Here is a 23,570-nt window from a genome sequence, read left to right as displayed (position 1 = left end):
CCATGATTCTTCTGATGGCGTCCATCACTTTGAGCTTCCGAATTTCTGGCCGTAACGGTCTCCTCTTCAGGTGAATCCCAATCTCCCTACACTCATTCACCACTCCGAAGAGTATCCCAACCACACTCGCACCACCACCCTATCCTAGTAAACCTGCATTTCCCATGGCTAATCCACCTAATCTGCGCAACCTTGCATACTACAGTACAATTTTGCACAGTCAATCCACCTAAACAGCACATCTTTGGACTGTGCCGAGGAAACCAGGGCAACCAGAGAGAAACCACACAGACACAGAGAGAATGTGCAAACTCCACACAGAGAGCTTCCAAACGTAGGGAATGAATGTGGGCCCCTGGCACTGTGAGGCAGCAGTGCTAACTGTTGAGCCTCCATGCCACCTGACATTCATTCCCTCCAAATGGAAGGTGCCACTACAAGTGCCTATATGGCTAATTGCTTCACTTTGCCAGCCTTTTTTATGGAGTTACTTTGCTCTGGTGCCACTCAGGCTCCTTGCCTCATTTCTAGAACACAGTTCACTGAACTGGTAATAATTACCACTCAGGATCTTTGCCTCTTTTCTGGAACACCAATCACTGAGCTGGTGATAATTTCTGCTGTCAGCCTGAACTGGAAAATTTCATTCATATTGCTTCCCCCTACCCTCCTCTACATGCACCATAGTCTATTTCTAACCTTTCAGTTCCCTCCCTTGTCCTCACTGTTTCCATTTCTGGAGCTAGGCTGTAAAATAATATCTACTATAAGCCCACGATCAACCATAGCTACCTTGACTTTATTTCCTTCCATGCTGTTTCCTATAAGGACTCCATTCTATTCTCCCAGTTTCTCCATCTCCATTGCATCTATTCAAATGAAGCTGCCTTCGACACCATTTTTTCCATTGTACAACCATCCAAATTAGAAACCAGTGGGGGCAACTCAACTCTTCAAACTTCTTCCGCCATTCAATTAAATCATTGTTGATCTGAAACGTATCCCGATAAATTTTCATGTCCCTTGTTTATCAAGAATCTGTCTAATCCCACCCTAAAAACGTCCTGTATGTCTGTCTTTCTCCTCAACCTGAGATTGCACTGTGCCTCTGTTCTGTCTGTTCGCTCCAATTCTGTTCTCAGCTCTTCCCCGCACTCTCTGAGCCACAGTAAGTTTCCCCTGACCTCGCCATCCTCTCACACTGCAGTGCTTTTATGATGATAAAATCTGAGGCTGGATGAACACAGCAGGCCCAGCAGCATCTCAGGAGCACAAAAGCTGACGTTTCGGGCCTAGACCCTTCATCAGAGAATTTATGATGATTGTCTGCAATTTGCAGCAATGTGCCTTCCACAGATGTACCCTTCCCTTTCTGCATTCCAAAGTGGCTGCTTCCTCCATGACACCCTGGTCCACTTCTCAGTCACCTCTTCCCTCCTTTGCACTGAATCACCTTTCCTTGCAAGCACAGGAATGCAACATTCTTGAGCTCTTCCCTTCTCACCATTCAAGGCCCCAACCCCTACCATCCAGGTCAAACAGCACTTCTCTCAGACTTTCATTTCCGTATTCACTGGTTATGATGTGATGCTCTTATGTGATCGTGGTGTGAAATCCTTCCATTCCATCTGTGAGTGTGATCTTGAGTTACCGTCTCTGTCTTTTTAATGCCCCACCTTGCTCCCATTTTGACCTGTCTGTCCTCTATCTCTTGCCGTATTCCAATGAGATGCAACATGAAGATGTGGAACGGCAGCACATCTTTTGATTTGGTACCTTATAGCTTATTGAGCATTCAAAATTACGTGTGAAACTTTTAAACCATAACCTCTGCCTCCACATTGTTACATTATTCCCTGATGCATTTCATTCTCCCTCTCTCAATCCTATTCTTTTGCTTTTGGAAGGCTTTTTTTTTAATTCGTTCATGGGATGTGGGCATTACTGACTAGACCAGCATTTATTGTCCATCCCTACTTGCCCAGACGGCAGTCAAGAGCCAAACACAATGTTGTGGCCCTGCAGTCACATGTAGGTCAGATCTGGTAAGGATGGCAGATTTCCTTTTACCAGATGGGATTCTCCAATAAATCAACAGTGTTCTCATGGTCATCATTAGACTCTAAGTTCCAGATTCGTTATTGAATTCAACTTCCGCCATCTGCAAGGGCAGTTTCGAACCTATGTCCCCAGGAGTTTAAAAACCAAAAGAACTATGGATGCAGTAAATCAGCAACAAAAACTGAAGTTGCTGGAAAATCTCAGAAGGCCTGGCAGCATCTGTGAAGAAAATGTCAGAGTTAACATTTCAGGTCCGGTGACCCTTCAGTTCTGAGGAAGGGTCACCAGACCCAAAATGGTAACTGATTTTTTTCTTCATGTGCTGCCAGACCTGCTGAGCTTTTCCAGCAACTTCAGTTTTTGCCCCAGAACATTAGCGGGGTCTCTCAATTAACAGTCCAGTGGTAATACCACGAGGTAATCACCTGCTTTTCTAGACCCATCTTGTGTTTCTTTTGTTGTCCTTTCCATCATATCATATGAAACATTTTGTCATTCCATCTTTCCTATACTTTCCACCTTATCAGAGATCCTTCATTTTGTTCTTACCTTACCTCTCCGCCTCTTCTTCCACATGCCCCAGCCCCCGCCCGCCGGCCCAGTGTTCCATTTGCTCATAAGCTGATATGTTTCTAACTTCTCCCAGTTCTGAAAAAGAAAGTCAACCAAACATTGACTGAGACAGAGGCAGGTTTGGAAGTAGGTGATCCAGTGAAGTGTGGCCATTGGGTGGCCTGGAAATTTTCCACTGGTTTCCAACTGTGGCCCATCATCAGGGGTGCAGCTCGTGAGGGGGATGATCATGAATCCCCACCCACCAATCGTGGGTAGTCATTTGGACCAATTAGGGTGCCAGTGGACAGCATTCTTTACAGACCGTCTGGATGCCATGGAACATGGGGTGGCACATTGACCAAAAACTCAACTGGACTCACCACATAAACACAGAGGCAGTAAGAGCAGGTCAGAGGATAGGAATACTGTGGTGAGTAACTTATCTCCTGACTCCTCAAAGCCTTTCCACCAGCTACAAGGCACAAGCCAGGAGTGTGTTGGAATATTTCCCATTTGCCTGGATGGGTGCAGCCCCAACAACACTCGAAGCTTGACACCATCCAAGACAAAGCAGCCCACTTGATTAACCCTACATCCACAAGCATGCAGTCCCCCCACTGCAGCTGTGTGTACTATCTACAACTTGCACTGCAGAAATTCACCAAAGGTCCTCAGACAACAACTTCCAAACCCACAACCACTTCCATCTAGAAGGACAAGGGCAGCAGATATAGGGGAATGCCATCTCCTCAAGAGATAACGGGGTGTAGAGCTGGATGAACACAGCAGGCCAAGCAGTGTCGGAGGAGCAGGAAAGTTGACTTTTCCAGCCTAGACTCTTCTTCAGAAATCCCTACAGGGGATTGAATCACCTTCAAGTTCCCCTCCAAGCCACTCACCATCCTGACCTGAAAATCTGTCATTGTTCCTTCACCGCGTCCGGGTCAAAATCCTGGAATTCCCTCCCTAAATGGCATTGTGGGTCAACCCACAGCAGGAAAAATGCAGCGGTTCAAGAAGGCAGCTCACCACCTTCTCAAGGACAACTAGGGATGGCCAGTAAACTCTGGCCAGCAAGCGAAGCCCACATCCCATAAAGAAAGATGAAAAAAAGTCCCACAAAGTGATGTGGTATGAATCTGCTCAGTTCCCAAGGCCATAGCATTGCAGATTGTAAGGAGGATCTGCCCCTCTGCGATAGTTGCCTGGCTGTGGTTGCCACAGTCTATGTAATAATACCTTGTACAAGTCTTCAGAGAGCACTTCCATCTTGAGATGCCCTCCTCATGGTTGTCCACCGTGTACAGCATCAGCTGTCACTCCAGGTGTGAGTGCTAACTACCCAGGGCCTTGGCCATTTTCACTGGCCCTCTCATTGAAAGAAGCCTTTCAGTTTCCTGATTTAGCCAAGTCTCCCTGAGGTAACTGGCCACTTTCTTGAAATCCTCACCCATTTATCGATGAGAATTCAGCCTAGGATTGAGATCAGAACACCGGATCTAATGTTAAGCCATTAACTCTGTTTTGTCTCCATGGATGTTGTCAAACCTGCTGAGATTCTCCAGCACCTTCAGTTTTTAATGATTTTACATTCTTGCCAAAATGAAGCAGTCAGCATGTTTAATGTAATGGAGTTTATAATCAGTGTTTATTTTATTTCTCCTTGAAGCATGGTAAAAATGGAATCTTCTGCATTGCTTGGAGCCATAAGGATTCCAAAAGGATAGCGACATGTGGTGGTGACGGATTTTGGTGAGTTGCTTTTGCATCATTTTTCTCACCCTTCAGCATTGCTGCGAGTAACCAAGAATATTAGGAGGCATGCATATTTTCCAGATGTTTGCATGCTTTGCATTGACTGGAGCAATCCATTTTCCATCTTCCCATAGTCAGCAAATCTCCTGCTTTCTCAATCTCTCCATCACTGCTCCCTTGCTTTCGGACTTCGCTGGTTTTTGGCATTTTACCTCCTGTCTACTTTGCTGTTATCAGATTTTTGAACTGACCTCTCAAATGTTAATGTTGCCATCTCTCTGTGAACCTTCTCTGTGGCTGTAACACCAGAGTCTGCACTCGGTCACCCAGATTCACTTTGTCTGGCACGATCTGCCTGTATCACACGCAAAACAATGCTTTTCGCTGTATTTTGGAACATGTGACAGCAGTAAATCAATGAATTAATCAATCCTTTTCTTCTGGTCGCCTCCAATCAAAGAGAGTGCAGGAATGCTTTTTGGAGACATGCACGAATGACACCAAAGGCATAAAGGACTTCCAGTAGACAATGCTAGGGCAGAGGGGTTATGTCTGACAGTAAAGACCAAACAGACATTTTTCTCTTGGAAAGGGAAGGTTGAGGTCTGACTAAATGAAACGATAAAAGATTTGTCTGGGGGGCAATCGAGAATGAGAGAGCATAGTTTTAGGATATGGGGTGACAGATTTAAAACAGTGACAAGGAGGAATTACTATTCTGAACCTGTGAAATTGACTACCCCAGAGTGTGGTTCATACCAGGACACTGAATAAATGTAACAAGGAGATAGATGTTTTGAATTAGTAACGCGTTAACAGGTTATGAGGAGTTGGAAGCCAAGATGTGATCTGTCATAATGGTAAGGAATGGTGGAGAAAGCTTGAAAGGCTGAATTGCTACTTCTGACCCTCATTCTTATGAAAAGGATCTCCGATAGCAGGAGTTCACTCTCTTGTTTTTCGTAGATTTGTGCGATGTGGATGTTGCTGGCTAGGCCAGTATTTATTGCCCAAACCATATTGCAAGCAATGGTTTGTCATAAGACCATAAGAGGAGCAGAATCAGGCCATTTAGCCCATCTAGTCTGCTCCGCCATGCAACAAGGTCATGACCTTGGATAGCCATAGTCTCAATTTGAGCTGCAGTCCTTGTACCATGAGGGCAGCGCATTGTCCAAAGGTCATTCCCAAGTGGTTGAAGGTTGTGCAGATCCTCTGTGGAAGGCTGAAACCTCAGAGTTGCTGCTCGATTGCAGTTGGTGCAGTTTGCAGTGAACTAGGAGAAGTGCCATTGAGAGGTAGAGCTGTTACCTGTTTGTAGTGTTTGGAGTGTAGTCCAGTAGGAACCACAGGGTTTTTGATGCATGTCTGCATTGATCCTGAGGCCCTGTGCTGAGCAGAATGGCTCATTAGATGCCCACCAGTCATGTTCTTTGAGGAGGATGTCTACCCTGTAGACATCAGGAGGTTAAAAGGGTGCTACTTGGGATGTGTTAATCTGGATAATCCAGAAATGATCCTCATTATATTCCTGAGATGGATACCTGTTTTTGTGTGATAGCTCCTGAGCCAGGTTGAATAGCAGTATTCTACTGCTAGGTGGACCACCATAAGTGGAGCAGAGCCAAGTGTGTCACCCCAGATGGTACCCACTGGTTTGCATCCAGAATTCAGTCTTATCTTGAGCTTGGCTGCAGTATTCTGGCGCTATCAGCAATTCAGCAATATACGAGCGCCATGTCAAGATATTTTAGTATTGCATTGTGGGTAAGTGGCCAGGCCTCAGAGCTGTTCGGGTGGAGAGCTGAAACAACAATCTAGAAAATGGAGGTTTGAACCAAATACCGCATTTAAAGTCAAGGACAGTAAAGTAGATGTAGAGCAGATATTTCCTTTTAGGGGAGTTTGAAATGAGAACATAAGACAGTCACTAACAAACAAAATTAGAAATTCAAGGAAAACGTTTTTACCAAGACGGTGATTAGAATGTGCGACGTGCTTACATAGATGATTTGGAGTTGGGGATTAAGTGTGGTATGTCAAAATTTGCAGATGATGCTAAGGTGAGTGGTAGAGCAAAGTGTGCAGAAGACACTGAAAGTCTGCAGTGGGATGTAGATAGTCCAAGTGAGTGGGCAAAGGTCTGGCAGATGGAGTACAAGGTTGATAAGTGTGAGGTCATCCATTTTGGTAGGAATAACAGCAAAATGGAATGTTTTAAATAGTAAAAACTTGCAGCATGCTGCAGTGCAGAGGGACTTGGGTGTCCTTGTGCATGAATCACTAAAAGTAGGATTGCGGGTGCAGCAGGTAATTGAAAAGGAAAATGGAGCTTTGCCTGCTGTTGCTCGAGGGATGGAGTTTAAAAACAGGGAAACCATGCTGCAGCTGTACAGGGTCCTGGTGAGGCCACAGCTGGAGTACTGTGTGCAGTTTTGGTCTCCTTACTTGAGAAGAAATATACTAGCACTGGAGGGGGTGCAGAGGAGATTCACTCGGTTGATTCCAGAGTTGAGAGGGTTGGATTATGAGGAGAGACTGAGTAGGCTGGGATTATACTCATTGGAATTCAGAAGAATGAGGGGAGATCTTATAGAAACATATAAGATTATGAAGGGAATAGATAAGGTGGAGGCAGGAAGGTTGTCTCCGCTAGCAGGTGAAACTAGGACTAGAGGGCATTGCCTCAGAATAAAGGGAAGCAGATGTAGGACTGAGGTCAGGAGGAACTTCTTCACCCAAAGGGTTGTGAATCTGTGGAATTCCCTGCCCAGTGAAGCATTTGAAGCTACCTCACTGAATGTTTTTAAGGCAACGCTAGATGAATTTTAGAACAGTAAAGGAATTAAGGGTTATGGGGATGGGCGGGTAAGTGGAGCTGAGTCTCAAAAAGATCAGCCATGATCTTAAGTAGCGGGGCAGGCTCGAGGGGCCAGATGGCCAACTCCGGCTCCTAATTCTTATGTTCTTGTGTTTATGTTCTTATGCTACTCTAACTTTTATTTGGGGCATTTAGTTTAGATGCCTTTAAAGGGAGTCTCGGTAACTGCATAGGGAGAGAAGAAAGTAATTGAATGTAATAATGATAGTGTGAGAGAAGTGGGAGGAGACAGCAAAGAAATCAGCTTGGATCAATTTAATTGAATGGCGTGCTTCTCTATTGTACTCCCTACGTAACAGGCTATGCTTTCTGACATTGGGGATATTGGAATAGCCCAACTTCACAATGATGTTTTTCTTTGGAGGAGAATGAGAGAATTAGTAGTCCTGCCATTTGTGTTTTCTGTACGTTAGCCCAAGTAGCACATACCATAAAGAGTAAGTTTCCTGTGACGTATTTATTTACAATGCTAGCTATTTGCTTGGTTATGATATCATAGACTGACACATGTCGGTTGCATTCTGTGTTTGCTGACATTACTGTGCATTACATATACATATACATAACTGATTGCGAGTACAACACTGACTCCATTGCATAGATAGAATGACTAAGGTGAGACAGAAACCTTTGTACCAGAATATTGCATGGCGTGGTATAATCTAACTGCCTTATAGATGCAGACCTGTCCATTCTGGAATATATACCATAATACAGCAGCATTGTTCTTGGTCGACTGCAGTAGGAGCAGGGTTTCTGGTCAAAGACTGGTCAACTATCTGATGTCAAAATAAATTTTGCATCCTGACCTTACACTTTAGATGCCTTAGTAGTGAAACATAAAGATGCTAATTGGTTTGAGTATCCCCGAGTTGCCACTTGGTGGTAAACCTCAGACAGCAGACATGTTGGGGCGTGCTGCTGCTTTGCCAATTCAGGGCAATTTCTTTTTAATTTGTTCAGGAGATGCAGGCGTTGCCGGCTCAGCCAGAGTTTATTGCCCATCCCTAATTGCTCAGAGGGCAATTGAGACTCAACCACATTGGGCGTGGGGACATATGTAAAGAAAGCTTCGCTAAAACTATTCACCCTCAAAGCCTGCTCATTGTTGACTGTGCAGCTGTACTTCTCTCTCTTTGGGCTCTATCTCAAACTATCATTTACTCCTTAATCCTTCCACCACCCTATCTTCTGCACAAAAACCAACATTTTCCTACCTGCCATCATGGATGATAGTAAAGTAGTAAACTGCAGGGTATGCAGGGTAAATGATAATGGGAACTGCAGATGCTGGAGAATCTGAGATAACAAAGTGTGGAGCTGGATGAACACAGCAGGCCAAGCAGCATCTCAGGAGCACAAAAGCTGACGTTTCGGGCCTAGACCCTTCATCAGAGGTATGCAGGGTAGTTTGATCTTAAAGTTAATAGGTTGGCCCAAAATCGTCGGTTGAAGGGCCTGTACTGTTCTATGTTCAGTTCCGAGGAAAGGTCACTGGCCCTGAAACACGAACTCTGATTTCTCTCCGCAGCTGCTGCCAGACCTGCTGAGCTTTTCCAGCAATTTCTGTTTTTGCTACTGAGTTCTAGCATCGACAGTACTTTCGGTTTTTTAACTTACTGTTTGTTTGCAGTATTATCCGAACAATCGATGGAAAACTCCTGCACAAGTACAAGCATCCGGCTGCTGTCTTTGGCTGCGATTGGAGCCAGAACAATAAGTGAGTCAGCTCATTCTCTGACCCGTTTGGAATTGCACCTGTAGAATCTGAGGCAACATATTTGTTGTGCTTCTCTCTTGTTCAACTGGGTCAAAGTTGGTCCATCACAAACAAAAGCTGAAGTTCCTTTTCAGGTCTTGCTTTCCTTCAGTGGAGAATGAGAGAATTAGAGTAAAGTCACTCATGGTTCACTATATGTAGCCCATGGAACATGAAACATAAAGAGTCAGGTTCCAATGAGAGAGCAAGAACCCCTCACACCTCTAATATCTACATCACAATATTGATCACGAAGGTGTAGATGTTGAAACAACCTCATATATTTTCTCTGAATGCAGTTCTTTGATTATTCCACTGTCAGATTTTTGGGCATTGGAGTCAAAAGGAGGGAGAAAGCAAGAGAAAAGGACTTAAGTTAATACAGTTGACTATCGCCATTTATGGGACTCATGTTCAAAATGAGTCCAGCCAGAGGACATTCCCTCTGCTACTCGTGAGACATAGTTCTTCAAGAAGCAACCACAATGCACTTGCTAGTTGACATAGGTTCAGTCACAGCACTAACACTGATCGTCACAAAACAGGACTCTCACCTATTGACCCTATCCCATCAGTGTTGGCCAGAAAATAAAAACCAGGGTGAACCTGACCAAGTGGTTCATTGGAATATCACTGGGTGTGTACAGATAGGATACCTGGTATCACAGGGCTAGCTGTAGTCTACTGTGCCTTTCTCTGCCACACCATCATGCCCTGTCAATCATGAACAACATTGCCCTTTCCATTCTTGAAGACTTGAGGAGGCTGCCCTGAAAGTATTTCCAAATGCACCAGCATTTCAAAAAACCAGCAGCTTCACAGAGCTAGTGGTAACCTATTGTCCACATAGATAAGTAATTGGATTGTGAAATCATGCAGCATAAAAATCAATGTCTCCTCACTGAACCAACACCAGAGGACTTTGTCCATGAGGACAATGTGTCCACCTACTCCATAATTTGGAGGTGCTAGTGTTGGACTGGGATGGACAAGGCGGATTTCGGGATACACAACAGCGCAGAGTCGCTGAGAAGAGACTGATAGCCAAGTTCCGTACCCATGAGAATGGTCTTAAATAGGATCTTGGGTTCGTGTCACACTACAGGTGACTCCACCCAGAATGCACCCTCACACATGCTCACACACACACACACACACACACACACACGCATAGTCTGTCTCTTGCTCCCACACACACTCACACACACGTGAATCTATGGGGTGAATTTGTATTTGCAGATACATTCTATTTTGTTCAAAAAGCACACAGTTTATAGATAGTTAGTCAATGTGCCATTTTATAAATTCCTACTTTAGAAACAAAACCGGTCTGATTCCAAACCAAAACACAAACAGGTTCTAAACAAGGCCTCACACCTAACATTCATTATCTGACCTAAAATGTCACCTCTTCTGTACACTGATAAAACCTTCAGTTTTCTCAGGACAGTGACTTGAAAGGAATTTGGGAATTTACATATACATATTAATCAATTAAAACCTAATTGATTGAAGATTTAACAGCATCTCGGGTTTGTATCATATATCCTCATCAGTGGTGTGACTCTTTGATCTTTTACTTATAATGTCTGCCTCTCTCACTAACACCTGAAGAAGGAGTGATGCTCCAAAAGCTTGTGTTTTCACATAAACCTGTTGGTCCACAACCTGTGGCGTTGTGTGATTTCTGACCTGCTCCATAATTGGAAGAATTCTTCCAAAGTGCAGTTGAGACCATGAATCACAGGCCATGGACCTTGTTACATCAACCTGCCCATTCAGATCTGCTATAGGAAGCACACTGATCCTCCACAAAGTACCTCATTGAATGGATGGACAATTCAGCCATCCCATTGTAAACTTTTCCTCAACACCGTAGCCATAGTACTAAGCTGATAGTGTCTCTTAGCGGTTCAAGAACTCAAGAGCCTTAGATTTGAGGTAATGCACATTTTTTCAGGCAAAATTGAAGGAAATCTCTTCAGTACTTTACCTGAACTGAGGGTCTTCATTATATCCCTGGATATCACCTGTGTAAAGTCTTCCACTCTCACACTGTACCTTCTGCTACTATGAAGAGAACACATCAAACAAATCTCAATAAGATAATTTTTAAAAATGTTTCTTCATGTCTGTTGCATATGAATTTAGTTAAATGTCCTCTTTGCTTTGCAGGGATATGATTGCTACTGGCTGTGAGGATAAGAGTGTTCGAGTTTACTATTTAGCAACCAGCTCTGACCAGCCCCTCAAAGTTTTCACTGGGCACACTGCCAAAGTGTTCCACGTTAGATGGTCTCCCCTGAGAGAAGGCATCCTTTGTAGTGGTTCTGATGACAGGTACTGTTTCTTCAGCACAATGAAATAATTGGTGACAAAAGGTTTTCTTCCACTGAGTCAATGCACAAAACTACTTTGAAAGGTCATTACAGAAGATTAAATAAAACTGCCTCTCCACTTGCAATCATCGTGTATTTAAGTGGTGCTATTAGTCATCCAAGATTAGAATCTCAACCTTACTAATGTGGCGAATGTTTACAATACATTCTTATCCTGTACAGAACATTTGGTAAGGCCGCTTTTGGAAAATTGCATTCAATTTTCATCTCCCTGCTGTAGGAAAGCTGTTGTGAAACTTGAAAGGGTTCAGAAAAGATCTATAAGCATGTTGCAAGGGTTGGAGGCTTTGAACCATAGGGAGAGGCTGGATAAGCTGGGGCTATTTTCCCTGGAGCATCAGAGGCAGGGTGGTGACCTTATAGAGATTTATAAAATCATAAGGGACATTGATAGGGTGAACAGCCAAGGCCTTTTCCCCAGGGTGGGGAAGTCAAAAACTAGAGGTCATAAGTTTAAGGTGACAGGGGAAAGATTTAAAAGGGACCTAGGGGACAACATTTTCACTCGGGGGTGGTGCATGTATGCAATGAGCTGCCAGAGGAAGTAGTGAAGTCTGGTACAATTACAATATTTCAAAGGCATCTGGATGGGTACATTAATAGGAAGGGTTTAGAGGATCATGGGCCAAACATTGGCAAATGGGACCAGATTTATTTAGAGTATCTGGTCGGCATGGACACGTTGGACCGAAGGGTCTATTTCCATGCTGTACACCTCTATAACTATGACTTTATTATTATTTAGGAACTTAGGTGTTAAAATAGAGGTGTGCAGATTTTTGGTTTCAGTGCTGTATTCTACATAGCTATGGAGAAGGAGAGGATTAGGCAAAATGGGAGGACATTTAATTGGGGAAGAGGAAACTATGACGCGATTAGACATGAGTTAGGAAGCATGGACTGGGAGCAATTGTTCCATGGTAAGGGAACTATACACATGTGGAGACTGTTTAAGGAACAGTTGTTGTGAGTGATGAGTAAATATGTCCCTCTGAGACAGGCAAGAAGCGGTAAGATAAAGGAACCTTGGATGACGAGAGCGGTGGAGCTTCTTGTGAAAAGGAAGAAGGTAGCTTACATAAGGTGGAGGAAGCTAGGGTCAAGTTCAGCTAGAGAGGATTACATGCAGGCAAGGAAGGAGCTCAAAAATGATCTGAGGAGAGCCAAGAGGGGGCACGAGAAAGGCTTGGCAGAAGGAATCAGGGAAAACACAAAGGCATTTTACACTTACGTGAGGAATAAGAGAATGGTCAAAGAAAGAATAGGGCCGATCAGGGATAGCATAGGGAACTTGTGTGTGGAGTCTGAGGAGGTAGGGGAAGCCCTAAATGAGTTTTTTGCTTCTGTCTTTACGAAAGAAACGAACTTTGTAGTGAATGAAACCTTTGAAGAGCAGGTGTGCATGCTGGAATGGATAGGGATAGAGGAAGCTGATGTGCTGAAAATTTTGTCAAACATTAAGATTGACAAGTCGCCAGGCCCGGACCAGATTTGTCCTCAGCTGCTTTGGGAAGCGAGAAATGAAATTGCTTCGCCACTTGCAAAGATCTTTGCATCCTCGCTCTCCACTGGAGTCGTACCTGAGGACTGGAGAGAGGCAAATGTAATTCCTCTCTTCAAGAAAGGAAATAGGGAAATCCCCGGCAATTATAGACCAGTAAGTCTCACGTCTGTCGTCTGCAAGGTGTTAGAAAGGATTCTGAGGGATAAGATTTATGACCATCTGGAAGAGCATGGCTAGATCAAATACAGTCAACACGGCTTTGTGAGGGGTAGGTCATGCCTCACAAACCTTATCGAGTCTTTTGAGGATGTGACTAGAAACGTTGATGAGGGTCGAGCTGTGGATGTGGTGTATATGGACTTCAGCAAGGCATTTGATAAGGTTCCCCATGGTAGGCTCATTCAGAAGGTCAGGAGGAATGGGATACAGGGGAACTTAGCTGCTTGGATACAGAATTGGCTGGCCAACAGAAGACAGCGAGTGGTAGTAGAAGGAAAATATTCTGCCTGGAAGTCAGTGGTGAGTGGGGTTCCACAGGGCTCTGTCCTTGGGCCTCTACTGTTTGTAATTTTTATTAATGACTTGGATGAGGGGATTGAAGGATGGGTCAGCAAGTTTGCAGACGACACAAAGGTCGGAGATGTCGTTGACAGTATAGAGGGCTGTTGTAGGCTGCAGCGGGACATTGACAGGATGCAGAGATGGGCTGAGAGGTGGCAGATGGAGTTCAACCTGGATAAATGCGAGGTGATGCATTTTGGAAGGTCGAATTTGAAACCTGAGTACAGGATTAAGGATAGGATTCTTGGCAGTGTGGAGGAACAGAGGGATCTTGGTGTGCAGATACATTGATCCCTTAAAATGGCCACCCAAGTGGACAGGGTTGTTAAGAAAGCATATAGTGTTTTGGCTTTCATTAACAGGGGGATTGAGTTTAAGAGTCGTGAGAACTTGTTGCAGCTCTATAAAACTTTGGTTAGACCGCACTTGGAATACTGCGTCCAGTTCTGGTCGCCGTATTATAGGAAAGATGTGGATGCTTTGGAGAGGGTTCAGAGGAGGTTTACCAGGATGCTGCCTGGACTGGAGGGCTTATCTTATGAAGAGAGGTTGACTGAGCTCGGTCTCTTTTCATTGGAGAAAAGGAGGAGGAGAGGGGACCTAATTGAGGTATACAAGATAATGAGAGGCATAGATAGAGTTGATAGCCAGAGACTATTTCCCAGGGCTGAAATGGCTAGCACGAGGGGTCATAGTTTTAAGCTGGTTGGTGGAAAGTATAGAGGGGATGTCAGAGGCGGGTTCTTCACACAGAGAGTTGTGAGAGCATGGAATGCGTTGCCAGCAGCAATTGTGGAAGCAAGGTCATTGGGGTCATTTAAGAGACTGCTGGACATGCATATGGTCACAAATTTGAGGGTGCATACATGAGGATCAATGGTCGGCACAACATTGTGGGCTGAAGGGCCTGTTCTGTGCTGTACTGTTCTATGTTCTATGTTCTAAGGTCTGATGTGTGTTTTTAAAGAAAGGGTCAGAAGGTAATTTGGAATAATTGGCTAAAAACATGTTTCCAAAAATGTGCATGCAACTTAAGCTAAATGACTCAACATACATGTGTAAGATGCGAAAGGAGATTGACAAAGTAGATGTAGAAAGAATGTTTCCTCGTGGGGCAATCTAGAATGAGAAGTTGTAGTTTCATGATAAGGAATAGCATATTTAAAACAGGGATTAGAGGAAATTACTTCCCTCAAAGTGTCATGAATCTGTGGACTTCTTACACCTGAGTGCAGTAAATGCTGGGACATTGAGTAAGTTTGAAGAGGAGATTGACTAGGATAATAAAATGTGAGGCTGGATGAACACAGCAGGCCAAGCAGCATCTCAGGAGCACAAAAGCTGACGTTTCGGGCCTAGACCCTTCATCAGAGAGAGGAGATTGACTGACAGGTTTTTAATTAGTAACAGCTTGAAGGGTTTTGGCTCGTGGGCAGGAAAGTGGAGTTGAGGGGCTGAACTGCCTACTCCTCCTTCTAGCTCTTGCACTATGTTCTTATGTTGACAAGCTACTCAGTGAGGTCATTACTGCCAGTAGTTGGGCTGAGCTTTTATGACTTATGAAAGGGGAGGCCAGGAGTAGGTGGAGTTCAGCAGAAAAGCTCAATATCAGCAGATGTGCTGTTTAGCAACTTCAGAGCAGTCTAAATCTGGAGTTTATATTCAGTCTGAAGATTTCAGTCAGAAAAACTGTTGAGTTAGCTTGGACAGCTGTATGTCTCAGGGCAAGAAAGTAATTGAGAGAATCACTTCTGGTGAATGTGTAGAAAGTTGCCCTAACAAAGTTGTTGCAACCTCTTCAGTTTAAAGTTGAAACTGGAGTTGACTGGAAAGGATGTTGCTGAGAAAATTGGTTCAATCTTTCATATTGTCTTCTATATATACAGATATATGTCTTTCATTTTTTGCATTTCTTCTATAGCCTGAGGCTTTTCTGTCGAAAGTACATTGACAGAATTACACAGATATGTTCAGTGATTGACCAACAAGGTAACCATACTGCATAAGCCAGTCATCACTCCGGAATATGAGTTGTCCCATATAGCTATCAACGGGGACCACAGCACAAATTACAATTCCCGTCACTCGTAGCTAGCACACTAATGTCAACACAACATGCCATGCATGCAGGTGGACTGGAAAATCAAACATAACCAACATATTTTGTTAAACGGAGCAAAAATACAATAATCACGGACAGTTGTGCCACATTGTAGCAAAGCCTCAGAAACAAACTGAGCACCAGTGTTTTTTTTATCAGAGGGATGGAATTGAACTACAGGTCAGTTAGGCTAACCAGTATCATAAAAAGGGTATAGAGGTGTTGAAGATGGTGCAGAGAAGGTGGTTTTATTTTGATTCATTTAGGGGATGTGAGTTTTGTCAGGTAGGCCAGCATTTATTGCCCATCCCTAGTCGTCCTTGAAAAGGTAGTGGCAAGCTGCATTCTTGAACCGTTGCATGTGCTAGGGGTGTAGGGAATCCCAGGATTTTGACGCAGCAACAGTGAAGGAAAGGCGATATATTTCCAAATTTGGATTTTAAGAGGCGTGGAGGGGAATTTGCAAGTGATGGTGTTCTCCTTAATCCCGGCAAGTGGAAAATAATCCATCACACGCTTTGAAGATGATTGACAGGCTTTGGGGAGTCAGGGGATGAGTTACTCACTGAAGTATCCCTAGCCTCTGCCCTTCTCTTGCAGCCATTGTTTTTATATGGCAAGTCCAGCTCTGTTTCTGGTCACCGGTAACCCCTCGGATGTTGAAAGTTGGGGACTCAGTGAAAGTAGTGCCACTGAATGTCAATGGCCGATGGTTAGATTTTCTCTTGTTGGAGATATATCTGTCTAGTGCAAATGTATTTTATGACAACTTTGAATTTCTGACATCAGAAATCGTTCGCCGCTTTCTGTAATCTCTCTGCAGTACTGTGAGGATATGGGATTACACACAGGACGCCTGTATCAATATTCTAAGTGGACACAAAGCGCCAGTACGAGGTTTACTGTGGAACACAGAAGTCCCCTACCTCTTGATATCGGGCAGTTGGGATTACACTATTCGTGTCTGGGACACTAGGGATGGAACCTGCCTGGACACAGTGTATGACCATGGTGCTGATGTCTATGGTAATGGTACACCTTACTATTAATTGATAAGAACACTCTAAAGGAATATAACTTGCAACAAATAATGAGATTGGAAAACTGTGGTTGGGGTGGGGGTGTTATTAATCATGTTGACACACCTGCTGCAGTCTATTGCTATCTTGATCCAGACCCAGTTGGTAAATGTCGAAAGTGGACACAGGTACTTTTGTAAATAGAGAGAATGGGAACTGCAGATGCTGGAGAATCCAAGATAACAAAGTGTGGAGCTGGATGAACACAGCAGGCCAAGCAGCATCTTAGGAGCACAAAAGCTGACGTTTCGGGCCTAGACCTTTCAACAGAGAGGGGAATGGGGAGAGGGTTCTGGAATAAATAGGGAGAGAGGGGGAGGTGGACCGAAGATGGAGAGAAAAGAAGATAGGTGGAGAGGAGAGTATAGGTGAGGAGGTAGGGAGGGGATAGATCAGTCCAGGGAAGACAGACAGGTCAAGGAGGTGGGATGAGGTTAGTAGGTAGGAAATGGAGGTGCGGCTTGAGGTGGGAGGAAGGGATAGGTGAGAGGAAGAACAGGTTAGGGAGGCGGTGACCAGCTGGGCTGGTTTTGGGATGCAGTGGGGGGGGGAGACGAGCTGGGCTGGTTTTGGGATACAGTGGCGGGAGGGGAGATTTTGTAAATAGTTTTCTTTCAAAGTTGAATGCTTTCCACTGACCAACACATTGTAAATTTTTAAAGAGAAGTAGTTATTCATGTTTTAAATATTTACCTTAGATAATAATCATTGTCAGTGGCTGCAATGTTAAAAAAAGTGTTAAATACTCAAAGCTTATGAATAATGTTGAGAGCCTAGCATTGAGAGAAAAGATATAGTTGTTTTAAAACTAGATGTATATTGACCAATTAACCAAGTAAAACTAAGTTAATAAGTGATTGTTCCTGAATGGGGCACTGTAGCTAATTTCAAAATATCAAAGAAAACTTATAATTTAAGTCTAATTGTTAAGTAATCACCCTCTCAATTAAAGTGGTTGCGTCAGGAAACTGACGGGTGCAGACAAAAATCACCAAACAAAATCTTCAATTGGTCCTAGATTATTGTGGTATCAAACTGAATGAAGGACAGGGGAGGGGTGGAATTTTATTGTGAAAGGATGAAAACTTTATGATTCAAGACAATTTTTTTTCTCTGCTTCAGAATATCACTAAAAACTTTACATGACTTCAAGTTCGGTCACATAGCAATTACCTGGCATTTTTGCTATTACTAAATATTCCTATGTGTTTTATAAAAGTCATATTTATTTCACTTTCTGAACATTTGGTAAATAGAAAGCACAAAATCTTGCTCTCTGAAATCTATGACCTCTTGCAAAGTACTTTGAAACACCAACATTAAAATGATCCGTCTCTCTTAAAATTCCCATCCTATATTTTGAATTCAACTTATTCTTGTTCCCCCATGAAAGACATTTTAAATTCATTGCCACAGTTTGTTTCCTGAAGATGTTGCTCATGGGATCAGTTTAAAGAGCTGATTATTTATTTATTTGCTGAATTCATTCAATTAATCTAAAATTGACAGGATTCAATTGAGACCTTTACCCAATGAAATAATCTAGGAGTACATTTATTTAGTGAAAAGCAAGTGACATATGCACTTTAATTGTCAGATTCAAGTAAATTATTAATAATATGCATATACGCACAGAGCAAACATATTCTGGAGCACTGTTTGCTGACTGCTTCCCTTAAATGGTTGAAGTGATAAGTGTTGTTCGTTACCATGTTCTCATAGCTTTAATGATACTAACTATTAGTTCCACCAAGATAATGTAAAACTCTTAATAAGTGCTGACAGTGTCAATTTGGAAACAGCTGTTAAAAGTCCTATGAATGTTTCATTCAAAAGAGATTAGAGCTGTAACAGCAAAGTGTCAAATGTTTAACAAAGGCTGGTCATCAATCAGTCAACATCCGAAAGTAGTGTCACAATTTGTTGTCAGCTTTCCCCTCTTTGCCATGTATTACCCGATACGAGGGCAAAGCAAGATCAGACAAATGGAGAAAGTGAGCCTATGAATCACTTAAACTGCACCTGGATAAATATTGTATCTCATACAATCCCTTTGGATTATTTTTCATCAAACGTCCTCTATCTGTCATGCTCCCAAGACTGTTTTTTAAATGAAGGCTTTTACCTCAGTTTCTATTGGCCATCTTTGGATTTATTTTCTCCAGTTTATCTCATTTGAAGATCCTCTTTGGAGTATCTTGAGCATTCCCGATTTTCGCCAGTGGTGGCTTTTCCTTCAGTTGTCTAAGTCCTAAACTCTGGAATTTTCACTCTCTGTCTCTCTGCTTCTATGCCTGCCTTTCCTCCTTTAAGACATGTTTCAAAGCTTTTGGTCATCTATCCTAACACTGTGATATACAAATATATAAATTAGGTTAGGAGTCTTAAGTACAGCACATTCACAAGCTCCCTTTTATCCTTGTTGCTCATCACTTCCCCAGAAACCTCTAATAAGTAAGCCAAACACAAATTTCTGATCACAAACTCATGTTGACTGTCCCTGACTACGTTTAGACTTTCTAATTATCCCACTATATCTTAACAAAAGATTCCAGCAATTTTGCCAATGATAGATGTTAAGTGGCCTGAAATATCGCTGTTTGTCTCTTTCTTGAAGAGAAAAGTCAAATTTGGTATTGTCCAAACTAGTAGAAACTTGCATTCAGGTTTCAAACTCAGATAAATCCTAAATCATAAGCCATTTCTCTTAAAACCTCGGATGAAATCCTTTGGGACCTGGGGGCTTGTCAACTTTCAATGCTAATAATTTTCCAAGTCCCTTCTCTGTTGTGACTGTAATAAGTTAACGGTTTCAAATGGCACTCTTTCTTTCACCAGTTGACTTACACATTTTTAGATGTAATTTATATTCTGTACAGTTGAAGATGGACAGGGAATATCTAAACATCCGTCAGCTCCTTATTTTCTGTTGTTAATTCTGGAGGCTCACTCTATAAAAGACCAAGACTCGCTTTTTCTGTTTTCCTTTTTAAGTATCATTACTGTTTTAACTTTATTTTGGATTTCTTTGAAAAAGGTCGTTCAACTCAGCGTACTTGATAGTAGGCTATGATTTTTTTTCTCGGTGTATAATGCTCGACCCTTGCCTTTTTGAATTTTACAGTAAATAACAGGAACTTAATTCCATCACCCCAGGTTTGACCTGTCATCCCAACAGGCCCTTCACCATGGCATCGTGTTCGAGAGACTCCACTGTGAGGCTCTGGTCATTAACACCTCTGATTTCTCCTCTCCAAATGAACATTCTGGCTGAGCAACAGTGGGAGGAAATAATTGGAAATACAGGTAGGTGAGTCACTTGATCACATCCTGATTCACCCCAGTGACCTTAGGGGTTTTAAATAAAAATTCAAGGGTGTCCTCCTTGAGCTGTTTTCATGAGAAACCAAGCTCTGGGTCTGTACTTGATGGAGTTTAAAGGATGAGGGGGTGTGGGGGGATATGATTGGAACTTACTGAATACCCAAAGGTCTGGATAGATTGAGGTAGATGTTTCTGCGAGTGGCCACCCCAGGGCACAGCCTCAGAGGGAGGCGATGACCCTTTAGAACTGAAATGAGGAAGACTTTCTTCAGCCAGAGAGTGGCAAGTCTGTGGATCTCGTTGCTGCAGAAGGCTGTGGAGGCCAGATCATTGAGAGTATTTAAGTCAGAGATAGAGAGATTCTTATTTAGGAAGGCGATCAAGTGTAGGAGAATGTGTTTCAGAAACCTGTCAGCCATGACTGAATGGCAGAATGGACTGAAAAGGTTTACAGAGGCCGGAAGGTTTGAGCTAGACAGGGAGGCTGGATAGACTGGAACTTTTTTCCCTGGAGTGTAGGAGGCTGAGGGGTGACCTTATAGAGGTTTATAGAACTGTGAGGCGAGTGGATTAGGTAAATTACCAAGCTGTTCTCCCCAGGGTAGGGTAGTCCAAAAACTAGAGGGCATAGGTTTAAGCTGAGAGGGTATATATTTAAAAGGGACCTAAGGGACAACTTTTTCGCGCAGCGGGTAGTGTGTGTTAACTACCAGAGGAAGTGGTAGAGGCAGGTACAATTGCAACATATAAAAAACAGTTGGACAAGTACATGGACAGGAAAGGCTTAGAGAGGTATGGGCCAAACGCAGGCAAATGGGACTAATTCAGTTTAGGAATTGGTTGGCATGGACTAGTTGGGCTGAAGGGCCTTTTCCATGCTGTATGACTCTGCAAATGCACTAATTCTGCTCCTGTATCTTGTGGTCTTATTGTCTAAATACATTCAGATCCATCAGCTGCTATATCTTGTTCAGACAACATAGAATCACACAGTACAACTTCCAAGTAGCACATTGGAACTTAGTAAAATCGAATAGGGATCCTGCTTGGAACTCTGGGATTCACTTGCTCAGTCCAGCTAAGGATTGCAATGAATGATTTTCATAACAGCATAAGACATAAGAGCTGGAGCAGGCCATTCAGCCTTTCGAGTCTGGTTTGTCTGAGGTCTCTACCACAGCCACACCTACCCACAGTATTCCACTTACCCCTTAGTTATTCTTCTAGAGAGGTCGATTGACCTCTGTTGTGAAAAAAAATACAGCTCCAGAGCAAACTAGTGTCCTTTGGGGTACAGAAATGTAAGGAATCCCAACCCTTCAATGTAATGAATTTCTCCTTATCCTAGTTCTAAATGGCCAGTGTCTTGTTCTGAGACTCTGACGCATGTTCTATCCCTAACCATTGGAAACCTAATCTCAGCCACTAGCACGTAAGAACCTTTTATGCTTCAATCTGTTTGAAAGATATTGGATCTATTGCCCCCAGATGGTCATCCTATTGCTGGGAGTGGAGGGTTTGAGTTATAAGGAGAGACTGGATAGGTTGGGACATTTTTCACTGGAGCATAGGAGGTTGAGTGGTGACTTTATAGAGGTTTACAAGAACATGAGAGGTATAGATAGGGTGAATGGTAGGTGTTTTTTCTCTAGAGTGGGGGAGATTTCAAGACACGGGGCATATTTTTAAATATAGAGAAGGAAGATTTATAAAAGGGCAACTGTTTTACACAGAGCAGTTGGTGTGTTGAATACACTTCTACGGGACGTGGTGGATGGGGGTATAGTTACAATGTTTAACAGGCATTTGGTTAAATACATGAATAAGAAACATTTCAAGGTAAATGGGCCAAGTGCAAATGGAGTGGGACTAGTTTAGTTTAGGATAATGGTTGGCATGGACTGGTTGGACTGAAGGGTCTGTTTCCATGCTGTATGACTCTCTGAGCTCTTCTGAAACATGCTAACAGTGGTTTTCCATGTTTATCCCCATCACCTGACCTCCATCCTTAAAGGATGCTCTTAAACTGTTGAACATAGAAGCACAGAATGTCAACCCCAGATCTCTGTAAGAAAACAAAAATGCTTCTATCACTGAAAGCCATAATGAGCACAAATTAATCAATTAATTAAGAAATAATCATGACAATAAATTTTAAGTGGAGATGCTGTCGGGGATGGCTCCTGAACATGTTCATGTGCCTGGAGCACTTTCCCAAGGGCAAGCTGCTTTACACCATGAGGCTGTGTATCAATTAGGGTAATACAGATGCCACTTCATGGCCATTTTGTGGCGATAGTGGTATTTTTGCATTTTTGAAGCAGCACCTCGCCTTGTAGGCCTTAGAAAGTAGGAGAAGAGGAGGAGTAGGTCATTCATCCTTGCAGGCCTCCATCTCAATGGAGATGGCACATCAATACCTCCACTAAATCTCCCCTACCTCTCCCAGAGCTGTGACGATCATCAACCCACACTTCCTTATGTGAAGAGGCCTGATCAGAAAGATGGCCTGACGAGAGCAGTGTGGAGAATGGGAATGCAATGGGAATGTATGAATGAGTCTGACTAGTGGGGCGTATCACAGAGGGAGACCTGGCCTCACCTTCACTATCACTTGTTCTTCAACCAGCTTTGAAAATCTGACCCTCCACATACATTAATGTCACTTTTGGACTGATAGCTAGCATATTGGTGCCTGTATGAGAATGGTGGCAAGCTAGGAGAAAATTTGCTGGGTTAATTCACACTGAAATTCCTTTACTGTGTTTCAGATCGTGCAATGTCCCCAGGTGCTCCCCCTTTGCTGTGTGGGAAAGTGTCCCGGGATATCAAGCAGGAGCTGGATAAGCTCACCAGTAATGTGCGGATTAAGAAGCTGAGATGGTTCTCAGAGTGTTTATCAGTAAGTCTTTCTGTTGTCACCATTTGATAACATGATGGCGCAGAATTAATGTCTAATTCAGCAGTTTGACCTGTTCTTTAATTCATTGAATCCTGAACACCTTGATTTCAAAATTCTGGTCCTTGATTTCAAATCATCTTGCCCCTCCATATTTTGTAAATCCAATATCCAAAATATTTGTACTCCTCCAATTCAAGTAACCTTCCTGCTTTTCTGCACATTCAGTGGACGTGTCTTCAGTTGCATGGTCCCTAACCTCAGGATTTCCCTCTATTCCTTGCTTTAGGTCCTTTTGACTGGCATGGTGCCTTTAAAACACGAGCTGATTTGTGATCGTAAAGGGGCTATATAAATCCAGGTTCTTGTTGTCCCAACTTACTGAGGACGATGCTAAGCTGTTACTTGTGAGTGATCAAATGCCAACTGCCCACACAACTCAATATATTTCTGACCAATGCCTGTCTCTCCAATGGATACAGCCATAGCGGGGTTTCACCTCACTATGCACTCTCCTCACAGAGAAATGGAGGAGAAACAAATGCACCAGGAAGCCCAGAAACAACTGCAACCTGCAGTGGCTACCAAACAGCCTTCAGACAAAGGGGTTGCAGTGGAGAGTTTGTGTCAGGACGTGGAGGAGGTACAGAAGGCCCAGGGTCTATTGTCCCCTCTGCTGTTTCCTGAGTACC

General features: G+C 43.2%; 1 protein-coding gene across 2 annotated transcripts in view; it reads left to right on the top strand.

Moving 5' to 3' along the window:
• Positions 1 to 23,570, top strand: part of wdr17 (WD repeat domain 17) — a 142,313-nt gene that overhangs the window by 60,878 nt on the left and 57,865 nt on the right. For both annotated transcript variants that reach the window (XM_059644862.1, XM_059644861.1), the window contains exons 10-15: positions 4,286 to 4,368; positions 8,886 to 8,972; positions 11,187 to 11,351; positions 16,400 to 16,602; positions 19,812 to 19,961; positions 22,751 to 22,881. In XM_059644862.1, coding sequence (XP_059500845.1) covers positions 4,286 to 4,368; positions 8,886 to 8,972; positions 11,187 to 11,351; positions 16,400 to 16,602; positions 19,812 to 19,961; positions 22,751 to 22,881 — 819 coding nt within the window. The remainder of the gene's footprint in view (positions 1 to 4,285; positions 4,369 to 8,885; positions 8,973 to 11,186; positions 11,352 to 16,399; positions 16,603 to 19,811; positions 19,962 to 22,750; positions 22,882 to 23,570) is intronic.

Source organism: Stegostoma tigrinum, chromosome 3 (assembly GCF_030684315.1).
Source record: "Stegostoma tigrinum isolate sSteTig4 chromosome 3, sSteTig4.hap1, whole genome shotgun sequence".
NCBI classification, from domain to species: Eukaryota; Metazoa; Chordata; class Chondrichthyes; order Orectolobiformes; family Stegostomatidae; genus Stegostoma; species Stegostoma tigrinum.
Note: the sequence above shows the minus strand (reverse complement) of the source record. Positions and strands in the feature narration are given on the sequence as shown.